This window comes from Camelus bactrianus, chromosome 14 (genome assembly GCF_048773025.1).
Source record: "Camelus bactrianus isolate YW-2024 breed Bactrian camel chromosome 14, ASM4877302v1, whole genome shotgun sequence".
NCBI lineage: Eukaryota > Metazoa > Chordata > Mammalia > Artiodactyla > Camelidae > Camelus > Camelus bactrianus.
In genome coordinates, this window is record NC_133552.1 from 13,556,417 (window position 1) to 13,568,767 (window position 12,351).

The following is a 12,351-nucleotide window of genomic DNA, read 5'->3' on the forward strand; positions in this document are numbered from 1 at the left end:
TGAAAGTTCAGGTCAGAGATGAACTGGCTGACTGCCGTGTTTGGAATGACCTTAAAAGGCACTCCAAAAGCTGAGCCACGTGGCTGAGCAGGACTCCAAACCACAGTGCAGCTCCCCTCAACTGACTCGCTCTGTGAAGCTGCATCCCTGAACTCTGGATGCAATTCATCTAAAAATTTCATCTAGAAATAAGAGAAGAACTCTCATCCTCCACGCTGTCTGATCAGGATTTGCCACCTCCCTTCTCTGTCTCAGCCCGATGACGGTCAACAAGAAGCATATTTGGCGAAATTTTAGGAAGCAAGAATGAAAAGTACAAATCAGATAGAAAATAAATTTGTGGAAGTCTATGGGTAATGAGAAACAATATTCTCTTATATTAGTGTCAGGACTTTAGACCCTGATGACCTGTCAAAATCTTATCTTTAAATACTTTCATAATATTGAGTGTTTTTAAAAAAGAAATCTTTGTAGTTTGAGGCAGGTACACAGCCTAAAGTTTAGGGAGAATAAAAATAAAGAGAAACCCCAGTCTAGGTGATTCTATTAATGACCATATAATTTGAAGGGGGAAAAGCTCAGGATATGAGCCCTGGGCAAAGGGAACTCAAGACACCAACACCAATCAGCTGAGTCCATAATTAAGTGGATCAGAGAGAAACTGGCTACTTGTATTTTAAATATTTTCATCTCACAGGTGATTTAAGAAAAAATATTGCTCTTGCTTTCTAAAAAAAAATCTGAGTTGAGAGGAGGCATTTTCAAAATACTTCTATTTGGCAGAAAGTTTCCCAATATCTATCATTTATACCTATAATTCTTTCATTTTATGACAAATTTATTTCCTGTCCTTTGCTGATAGGCTGAACTTTGCTCAAATAAACACAAGTTTCCTTGAAGGTTGAGCTGTGGATTTCAATCACAATGACAGCTTTACAATGCTAAAGGCATTATTTGGCAGGAGACACTAATCTTCATGGGATGTGCTGGTGGGAACTTTAAATAAGCAATGGTACTTCTATGAATAAAACTTTAAATGTTCAAGGCATCTTGATGACATTACGTGTTCAGGATCCTATGATAAGAGGGCCTTGATTAGAAAGGCTTTCAAAGAGCACCCTGCCACCGCTAAGTGAAGATTAAATTCATGGACACAATCTTGTTCCACTGTTTGTCATAAGATAATATTTATTAGGTCTACAATACTCAGCCCATGTTTTACTTTATTAAAAATACTTATATTTAGGACTTCAATTTCCTAGCATAAAAAAGCACCTTTCACTTAAATCAAATATTTTATACACTAAACTAAAATTAACCATTTATTTTCTTTTTATTCAGTCTGGGTAACATCAGCAAAACTACAGTGAATTAGCATTAGTCTCTTTTCTCCCAGGTAAGTTTTAAATTACAGGAAAGTGATCTAACTACCGTAAGTTTTAAATTACTCTGACAGATGAAAATCAAATAAGAGTATGCTAAATAAATGCTATAATTATTCAGATTTATTAATATGTTATCTTTAATTTGGTTAATCTAGGTTTTCCCTTCATTTCTGTTAAAAATCAAAGTTCCTTGGGCATCTTTTCTTCTTAGTAAACAGAAATAAAAGACCAGATTACATTACTGTTATTGAAAATGTAAATAGTAAAAACAATAAATTATTTTGAACATGTGGTTTTATTATATAACTCATACCAAAAAGAAACCAGCAAAGGAGCAATACACTTCACAGCTAGGAACCAAGAAGTTATTTGAAATTAGATGTAAGTCAAACAACAGGATGAGTATTTCCCAATTATACACATATTCTCTCACTGCCAAGAATCTCCCTCAACTGAGTTAAAGATATTGTCTAAAAGTCACCAAAACAATCACTATATTATTAAAAACAGAAATGCCAAATTCATTATTTTAAATATCTTTCTATCATGGATCTTTCCACATGAATTACCCCCCAAACTCCCATAAGCCCAGCAGAAAGAGGTGGGACAGCACACGAACCACCTCCACTGTCCTAAATCACTGAGAGTTCTTGGGCGGCACCAATGGGAAAATTAACATCTGCAATTTACATACAAAATAACTCATTTCCATCTCAGATATAAACATATAAATACAAACGTATTAATCATTTTAATTTTCTAAAGCCTCAATTTCAAGTTATCTGTTGCTGAAAGACTACAGTTTCAATACGTGGGAAAAGGAAACCAGTCTAGCCGCAATCTCAGAAATTAGCCACTTTCCCAGCCCCTCTGGGCTAAGATCAGCAATGACAGTATACGTTGCTAAACACCAAGAACCTGAAAATCCTTTAAGAATAGTTAGTTGACATATCTCATAACCAAAATATTTCTGCAAATCTGAGAACAAAGAAAATGGAAAGTTTATCTGTTAGGTTCAGAGAAAATGCAAGGACTTGCCCCAAGTGGGTCAGCAAATTGATAGCAAAAATGAAAATCAAATTCCAGTTCCGCACCCGGGCGGCTAGGTGCTACCCTACAAGCGATTCTGAATACTCTGATCTTAAACAATGCATAGTTTTTGGTGAATTTAATGTAAATAGTAAGACTAAGTTCAAACTTCATCTCTCTGTCTTAACCAAGAGAATTTATTTAATGCAGTCCTTAACTCATTTCACAAAAAAATTGGAAATGGATTTAAAAGCAGATACAATAAAACCAAACAAAAGAAATAAGCAAAAGTCCTAAGGAGCATACATGTAAGAACAGAAAGAAAATTAGAATAAAGATCTGTTGGGAAATAGAGCAGGTCCCATGTTTCACGTTATCCTTAAGGACTATGTTGCGTCTGTAGAATTTTCCTCCCAGCTTTTTTTGCCTCATGGTACATACAGAAATTTAGATTTTGACAGTCCCTGGAGTAAACGGAAGAGATCCAGGGCCCAGATGAGTGGTTCTACCCTGCCTAGCTAAGCAGATCAGTTCTCGGGGCCTGTAATCCATTTGGATCATTCCAGATTGTTGTAGCATACAGGATGGGAAGTCCTGTCTTAGAGAGAGCCAAGGGTTTCTGGCTCTCCTATCTGAAAAGTATTCTCCCGTAGTGTTTCTCAAAGGGGTGCTGAGCATTATGCTGGATAGCTACTTCACAAGCAGATAAAGCAATTCACGTCTACACACAGCAGTACGAGCTGAGGGCGCAGTGAATGAAGGCATTTCTGCAGAGGGCAAACAAAGCGGGAAACCTCAGAATACAGATGAATAATCAGACTGCATAGGATTCATGCTGCCCATCATAAACAATAAATAACCTTTCTCTCAACCAGGCTGTTGATAAAAACTGGAAAGCAGACAGTTCAAAATTACATTTTCCTGAGGACTAGAGTTCCCATGCTTTACTTTTTTACTTTACTTTTTTATTTAAATTTTAAACACTTAAAAATTTTTTTAGATTTATTTTTTGTTGAGGTAACATTGGTTTATAACATTATATGTGTTTCAGGTTTCAACATTATATTTCGACTTTCGCACACCCTGCAGCATGCTCACTGCCCAAAATTTAGTTTCCACCCATCACCATCACAGTGGATCCCCTTCACCCATTTCACAACCTACTTCCCCTCTGGTAACCACTACTCTGTTAGCTGTATCTATGAGTTTATTTATTTTTTTTTTTGGTTTGTTCACTTATTTGTTTGTTGGTTTTTCATATTGCACGTGACTGAAATCATATCATATTTGTCTTTCTCCGTCTGACCTACTTCACTTAGTAGAGTTCCTATACTTTAAAAGTTAGCTGAACAAATGGTAAAGTGGTCACACTGGTGTAAAAACTGAAGGCGCCCAACCATGGCCTCAGACTGGGCACATATCATCCCACCAGGCTAAGGCAGAGAGCTGGAAAATGACAAAATCGGTCATTTTATTTATTAAGTGTGCCTTTTATTTGTAATTACCTTTGAAAAACCATCTTCTGTTTTTTCTTTGGGGACAAATTCATAAACACTTAGGAACCAAAGTAAATTCCACCTGCCTGCCCTGGCAACGAGACAGACTCCAATTGCCCAACACAACCCCACTCAGGGCTGAGCCTCTGGCCCTCTTAACCTCCTCTTCACTACATCTTTGGCAGCCAAGTTGCTTTACCTACTCCTCATACCCGAGATGAAAACTAGGCAGTAAAGGCCCAGACATGACACCCAATACTGCAGAGTCAGAAAAATCTCAAACACATGCTACCCCAGTCCCTGCCTGCACGCTCTCTCCTCCTCTCCTTTGTTGAGCCGCATGAATAGCAAACCTTGTTGGTCAAGTAAATTTAAAATAACTCAACCATGAAAATAGGAATGCCTGTGCTTTTCAGGTATGTTGTGTGTTTTTCTCTATACTGTGATGCAGATCTATTCTGGAACAAATAATCACAGTTATGGCTACAGTTGAAACCTTAGCTCTGTATCCTCAGGAAGGCCCCTCTCTGGTTTCCAAGGTCAGGCAGGTCCCAGTTGGGCAGGTTGTAACTTGATCTTGTCGTAGGCTACTTTCTAGCTACTACACAAGATATGTCAAGATACTATTTTTGAAAGAATATTTGATAAGGAAATGCTCCTATTTCTCATTCATCCATAAAAACCAGCTTATAGGAAACTACAAAACAAGTCATTAGTCACTCCAAACTCTCTATAGACAGCAGGGTTTAAAAATGGATCTTCCTTGGTGACCCTTTGTCACCATGTGCTCATTACCCCCCCCCTTCACGTGTTATAACACACATCATGGGTGGTACTCATTTTAGGTCCACCTTCCCCACCAAACTGTACACACCATGAAGATGGGATTCATCTGCCATATTTCACCCCTAGATCCTTAGTACCCTGCACAGTGTTTGATATGGAAGAAACATTTAACATTTGTTGAGTGCACTGTCCAAAGAAATGAAAGAAAGTAGGATGAATGTTTCTTTCCGTTTTCTTCTTTACCTGCCTTCACTTTTCCCCATACTATTTTCAGCTCAACACTTCAGAGGCACCAAGAGGGACACCCGTGGCTCAGTCCTCTCTCTTTAAAGATCACAGAGATCCAGGAGCAAGTGAAAAGGCAGGAACTGGGAGGTGTGCATTCAGGGCAAGGCTGAGTTAGACACTTGCAGTGACAAGCGGCTGAAACCCACTGGCGTGAACTTGAGCACAAACGGCACCTCCACTAAGAGAGGGAGCATCTCTTGACCTCAAAGGCAGAAGCAGAGCCGGGCTTGGGGGTTAGGAGGATGAGGAAGAAAACCTGAAAGCATCACATGCTCATCATCTGCTTCTCTCCCTCTGGAGCCAAGTGGTCCTTCCTCCCTGATTCACGCTTCCTTTTAAGTGTATTGGTTCTCCCTGTTTCTTTATGCACACAAATGCCTCACAGCTGTTGGACTTCTGTGTTCCCAGCTCAAAGGCCCAGCCTAGGATGAGATTAGCATTTTCTACTCCAAACTATAAATTCCTGAGAAAATCAGACTGGATTGGGGTCCAACAGCCCAGTTAAGTCTGGTTTCTCCAGGATCCCTCCTGAAGGGGATGTGAGAACTCCTCAGAAAAGACAGGGTAGGAGGACAAAGCAGCGGCTGGGCTTTTGATCATGATGTGTCTGCTCCTCAACTTCCTCTCATCTGCCACGCTCCCAAGTTCACACAGCCTTATCACACTCAGCCTTTCAGGCTCACTCCCTGCCATCAAATTCCGCCTTCACTCTTCATCCTTCCTCATCCCATGCCTTCTTGCTCCCTTCCCTGCATAAAACTTCAGATTCTCCTCAATGCATGAAACGCTACTCTGCTACCCAGAACATGACAAACACTACACTCAGAGGTAATTTCTTTTCCGCGTTTGCTTATTTTAGGTTCTGTGACCTTTTTTCCCCAACTTTACTAAGGTATAATTTTCGAATAAAATTGTAAGATATTTAAAGTATACGATGTTACAATGTGTCATTGTAACTGACAATAAAAAAATAATGAAATAAAGTGTACAACGTGATGAATTGGTATACATTGTGAAAGGATTCCAGCCACCAAGTTAACACGTTCATTACCTCACATATTTAATTTTGGGGGGTGGGGTGAGAACATTTAAGTTGTACTCTCTCAGCAAAATTCAATTATAGAATAGTGTCATCAACTATAGTCACCATGTTATACACTAGATCCCCACACTCCATTCACCCCATAACTGAATGGTCTGTACCCTTTGACCAATCTCTCCCGTATTTCTTCCATCTCTCTGCTCCTGACAACCACTTTTCTACTCTCTGTTTCTATGAGTTTGTCCTTTTTTTTTTAAAGGTATTTTAATGGATGAAATAAACAAGCCATATATTGTATGTACAAGATGTTTATGTTTTCTTCTGGATTTGGAATATTACTTACCCTGTACCACTATAAACACACAACATGGTCATATCTGCCTTGTGGTATCCATATAATGACCTCTGGATATACTGTGCCCTTCCACTTATTTTGTAACTAATACCACATTACCGTTAAGGATAATACTGGGTAGCCTCTTAACAAAACACCTTTCAATAGAAAGGATTGCAAATCAACCCTTTGTAAATTCAGCAAATGAATTCCAGCTGACCAAAACTGTAGCATGTTTCCTTACGCAATAGGATGCTGCATCTCTCAAGTTTATTTAAATTCTTACTCAGATATCAGTTCCTATGTTGAATGTAGATGATCCCTAGGAACATAAAAGCCAATTTCTGACCAACTGTGAAGAACATAGCCTTTTGTTCTTTTAATTCCCCAAGGCAGATGGAAACATCCAACAATGAAAAATTACAGAAATCATCGTGACCATCTGTGCCATGTTCGTCTGCAATTTCTCACACCTAGCTCCATGGCCTGTATACAGTAGATACGCAGTAAATATTTGACCGACTAGAATGTGTACTTATATCTGTGTGTTTACAAGTCAACACCATATACACACGAGGCTTTACATGTGTTCACATACAGTATGTAAATAGATCAGCATGTTGCATATATGTTAAAAGGCAATCTTCTCAAACTTTAAAGGGCACTCAAATCACATAGGGATCTTATTAAAATGCAGGTTCTGATTCGTGAGATCTGGGGTGGAGGCCAATATTTGCATTTCTAGTAAGTTCTCAGGTGCCCCCAATGCTCCTAGTCCACAGACCACATTTTAATAGCAAAGAAATCCCTTCTTTACTCCCTTTAGTAGAACGCCATAGGCAAGATACATAAATAATTAGAGAGTCCTTCTTCTCAAAGATCATGCATAGTCGTTTAGGAAAATGTCTGATAATATTCTCAGGGAAACTCATCTTTATTATCGGATTCAAGTCTTCAACAAGTACTTATTTATTGAGAACCTGTGCCAGGTACAGGAGCCACGGCAGCCTTTGGGCATCCTCCTACAGAGTCTAATAAAGGATGAAAAGGTAACGAGTGAGAGGCTCCTCTGTATTCTCAGCGACATTCAAACAAAGAGAACAATGGAGAATGGCACAAAGTGTTTACCGATGTGTGTATGGGGAAGGGGTGGGTAACCCATGTCTTCATGGGTTCTTATCAATGTCTAGATGGTTCCTTGACCACCATCCCCAAGCCCTCAGTGTTCTGCTCAGGTCCACCTTTCCTCTGTCTTCACAGTTAATAAAGGAGTGACAGGCCTCTGGGGTCAACTTCAACTTGCTGGACTACAGAACTTCCTCATCTCGTCCACTCATATATTAGGCCCAGTTTGATGAAAAAGGAAGACCATAAAGGGGAGGGTATAGCTCAGTGGTTAGAGGGCATGCCTGGCATGCACAAGGTCCTGGGTTCAATTCTCAGCACCTCTGCTTAAGAAAATGAATAAAGTGCACAGACGGTCTTTGCTATATCATGGGGTCTGATGGAGGCACAACAGAAGGGGAGAATATGAGTACTCAGAATTATAAGAACCTTCCTCTTCACTAGTGTACAGTGGAATACTTGGTTCAGCTTCGTGGTTATCACTTATTAACTACAATTGTAAAGATATGTAGAGCCTCAGAAATCCATCACACCTTTAATAATTTATTTGTTCATAAACAGGCAAAATTGTTAAATTGTTACAGTATTCTTTTGCCAGAGGCATAAACTTCATCACATCTATAATGTAGCATGAATTTGTGTTGGCTGTACATTACAGCATGTGCTACTCAAACTAGGACAGTGCACCCAGGGAAGAGGTGCACCCTGCGGGAAGCCAGAGGGCACACGAGCTCAAACAACTCATCTAGGGGAGATTTCTAGGGTGTCAATTTTAATTAAGATTTAAAGGAAGGGGAGGAAGGAAAATGTTTAATAATATAACTGACAATGAATTTAAATAATTATTTTACACTCACTAAAATAAATATGGAATAGGATACCGAAACTTCATTAATTTTAATGATAAAACACTAGACCAGAAATTTCCTAGTTCTTTTTAGGGAGCCAGCTCTTCTCTCCCTGCAGGGGAACTTCTGCCAGTGCAAGAATCTAAGAATCAGTCATCTTTTTAAAAAAAAGTATATTTGAAAGATTTGCTATTTATCAGTGCAAGGACATATTCCTCACATAAGATTTTGGGGAAATGAGACTGACTTCTAATTAGGACGTTTCAATTCTAAGCAAATCCTTTTGAGAACTGAATGTTCAATGCTGAATGTCTTGAACTTGAATAAATAATGTTACAATAATGCAAGAACAAATTTACTTCACAAATGTAATCACTGGACAAAATTTTGAATTGTCTAAGGAAGTACTTTACAAAAAAGTTAAACAAAAAATTGGAAAAGACAGGGAGCCTGCTATAATCAGAGAGCCTATGTGCTGTAGTCCTTTCATTAATCTTATTCAGAAACTGTGAATATACAGTCAATTTCAGAACAATTTTCTTATTTTACACACTGAGAGCTAAAATGATTTAATGTGGTACTTTCCATTATAATAATCCCAACCCTCAGGCATCTCTACTCAAGAAAAGACAGAGAAGGCATTCTGGGAAGGAACGGGAGTTGAGGGTCCATGTCTGATTTTTAAAGACAGAGATCCAGATACTTACAAGGCATCATATGGTATATGCTTGGCCAGTATTGCCCACTGTCTCTCTTTAACCACACACGAACAGTCCTGCAACAAAAGAAAATATGTGCGTTAAATCACAGTGTATTTAGTCATGGGAAAATGCTGACAGCAGAAACCGAACCTCTGAATTATGTACACAGTGGACCCTTGAACAACATGGGTTTAAATAAACTACACGGGTCCACTTACATGCGTATTTTTTTCACTAAGTACGTATTACGACACCACATGATCCACACGTGGTTGAACCTGCAGATGCAGAACCACGGATCCAGAGGACCAACTGTAAAGTTACATGCAGACTTCAGACGGCACGGAGGGTCAGCGCCCTAACCCCTGTGTTGTTCGAGGGTCAACTGTGTGCCTGTGTGTGTGAGACACAATTATATTGCTATAATTATATAATATATATTCTATAGAAACATTTATAACATATATGTTTGTGTTTTTAAGTATATATATATATATATATACACACACACACACACACCACTTATATCTCTTTAAATCCAATATTCCTTAAATTTAAGGCTGTATACATTTAAAATTACATGACTTTTTATAATTAAATATTTGAGGATAATTAAATTTTATCCTCATATATGTTTGCATACACATGTGTGATAGCGTTTGAAAGCTATTATATGGCCGTTGCCCTGGTCTGCTGGGAGCACTCATCTCCCTGGAGGGTATTTAGGATTTACTAGTGACGAGATAAAATGAAGCAGTATGCAGCATCTGACACACACAGAAGGATTACATAGTAAATCCACAGTCTTACAAGCCAGGCTACTGACTTGAGAGAGGGTTTTCCCAAACATGGTGAAGCAGTGGTAAACTCTGAGTCTCAGACTGCTGAGCTAGAGGGCTGGCCACGGAACCCACTGCGGAACACGGTGATCCTGCAGCCAGGCTGTGGGTGAAGTTCCAGACCAGCAGGCCAGGCCGAGGTGGCAGGCGCCCAGGAGAGCTCAGAGAGGAGGAGTCAAAGTGCAAGGAACCAGTTAGGGAACACTGTGAGGTTCTTAGCAGCCGGAAGCCCTACCCCGAGTACCACCAGCTGTGACACCATAAGCACATGCTGGCAAGGCAAACTCAACTAGGAGATAATGGGGCATTGCCCCAAGGACTGGAGGAAGTAGCGGACATCCAAGCAAGGGAAATGAGCAGTTCCCCACTGCTGCTGGGAAATCACATACATCACACCCCTCACCCACCCCACCCCCCCAACACCATCCCAGGGTAAAAAGCAGACACTGAGCACTTTTATCTCAGAGAAAGCTGGACATTACCTAAAAAGACTATTTAAGTCATCACATTAGACCAAGTTTTAAATTGTACTGGATTTCTTCCCAAGTTAATCAGTGGGTCTCCCAATCAGAATAGGAGGAAAAAGATTAGACTAACCATAGATGCAGTAAAGAACCGCCACTGTATCTGCACAGCCACAAGATACAATGCAGCCACACATAGTGACACCACTCCATGTACCTGTCAAACTCCATCTTTTTGGTCAGCTATCCTAGTTTGTGAGATGGCCAGATACAGTGGAAAATAATTCTTAAGAAATAATTCAATACATACACTATACATATATCAGCCTTCACTTAAAATCTTTTCACAATATACACCACTGAATTTTAATATACAGAATATTATCTCAACAAGAATACAGGAGTGACATTATGAAAAATAGCAGAGTAGGAAGCTCCAAGAATCAGTCCCTGTACCAAATCAATCACTGAGCTAAGAACAATTGTCAGAATCATGACTTCAGAACTCTAACTAGTTAGACCCTCTCAATACCTGTGGGACTGCTTGACGAAGAAGCTGGTGTACATCAGAGAATTTCACATTTTACTCCCAGCTACCATCACATGTCCCAACCTCATAGCAGGCAGCTGTGGAGACAGCAGCCTATGTTCAGAGTGGCTTGCTGGTACCAGGGAGCGAATCCTGTCCTCCAGTATCTGGGGAATGTGTTGATTTGCCTGGCAGTTCACTAAGAGACTAGAGAAGAGATTGGCCATTGTTTCAAGCCCCTAGGTCCGTCTGAAGGGCTTCCTGGGCAAGTCTGTCAAAAGAATTTAAGGAGAAGGAAGACCTTTTACCCCTTTATTAATTACAGGCATTAAAAGCAATCACTGGTTGACCTCAGAGACAGAAGAACAGAAACTTCAATGATCACATGATCACATACAACAAGAAAGACAGTCTTTGCAGAAATAGTTTGAAAAAGCCACTAGAGAGGCAACTGCAGCATTCAACAAGTAACAACTCTAGAGAGGAATGAGGATGTGATTTTCAGTTACCACATCATATTATTTAAAATATCCAGTTTTTAACAAAAAATTGCAAAGTATACAAAGAAACAGGAAATGGCCCATTCATAGAGAGAAAAAAAAAGTGATAGTAACCACGAGGAAGAAGTCCAAACATTGACTAGCCAAGACTTTAAATTACATAAATATGCTCAAAGAGCTGAAGGGAACCACAAAGAACTAAGGAAATCAGGAGAAGGATGTATGAACAAGTAGGGAATATGAATAAAGAGACAGAAATTATATAAGGGAATCAGAAAGAAATCCTGGAGCTGAAAAGTACAATAGCTGAAATGGGACATTCACTAGAAAGGGTCAACGATAGGTTGGAGAAGACAGAAGAATCAGTGACCTTCAAGATAGGACAATTGAAATTACTTAGTCTGAGGAGAAGAAAGAGAAAGAATAAAGAAAAATGAACAGAGTCAACAAAAACTTTGTCTGAAGTTGAGGCCATCATCTTTGGTCATGAGACAACAAGCTTGGGGACAGAAGCTGACATGCTGAGGACAGCAGAGGTGAAGACCAGAAAGAGCGTGGGCTCAGTAACACCACTGTTGACCCACCAACCCTTTAGACTAACTCTAGACTTGTTTGTGAGAGGATTCAATTTATTTTTACCCTAAGCCACTGTGAAGTACATTTTATTACCAGGATCTGAATTACATGTTAACTGATAGGGAAGATGAAGGAAAGGAATGTCTTTCCTCAGGTTTTGGGTTTGTCCAACTGCATGGGTGATGCTGTCAGTCACTGAGATGAGGAACACTGGGAAAGGACCAGATGGGTCGTGAGTATCACAAGTTCACTCTTAAACTATGAGTCTGAGGTATCTTTGAGGTAGCCCAGAATTCCTAATTAATACAAGACAGAGCCTGTTGCGTGAAGCTGCTGTGAAGATTAAATGCAAGGTTCCTGAAACGGTGCTTGGCACATGGCAAGCACTAGGTAACTGCCAACAATTATT

General features: G+C 39.6%; 1 protein-coding gene across 2 annotated transcripts in view; it reads right to left on the minus strand.

The window, feature by feature from the left end:
• The window catches only part of WDFY2 (WD repeat and FYVE domain containing 2), a 149,895-nt gene that overhangs the window by 77,416 nt on the left and 60,128 nt on the right, over positions 1-12,351 (minus strand). For both annotated transcript variants that reach the window (XM_010951440.3, XM_045514071.2), the window contains one exon: positions 9,041-9,108. In XM_010951440.3, coding sequence (XP_010949742.1) covers positions 9,041-9,108 — 68 coding nt within the window. The remainder of the gene's footprint in view (positions 1-9,040; positions 9,109-12,351) is intronic.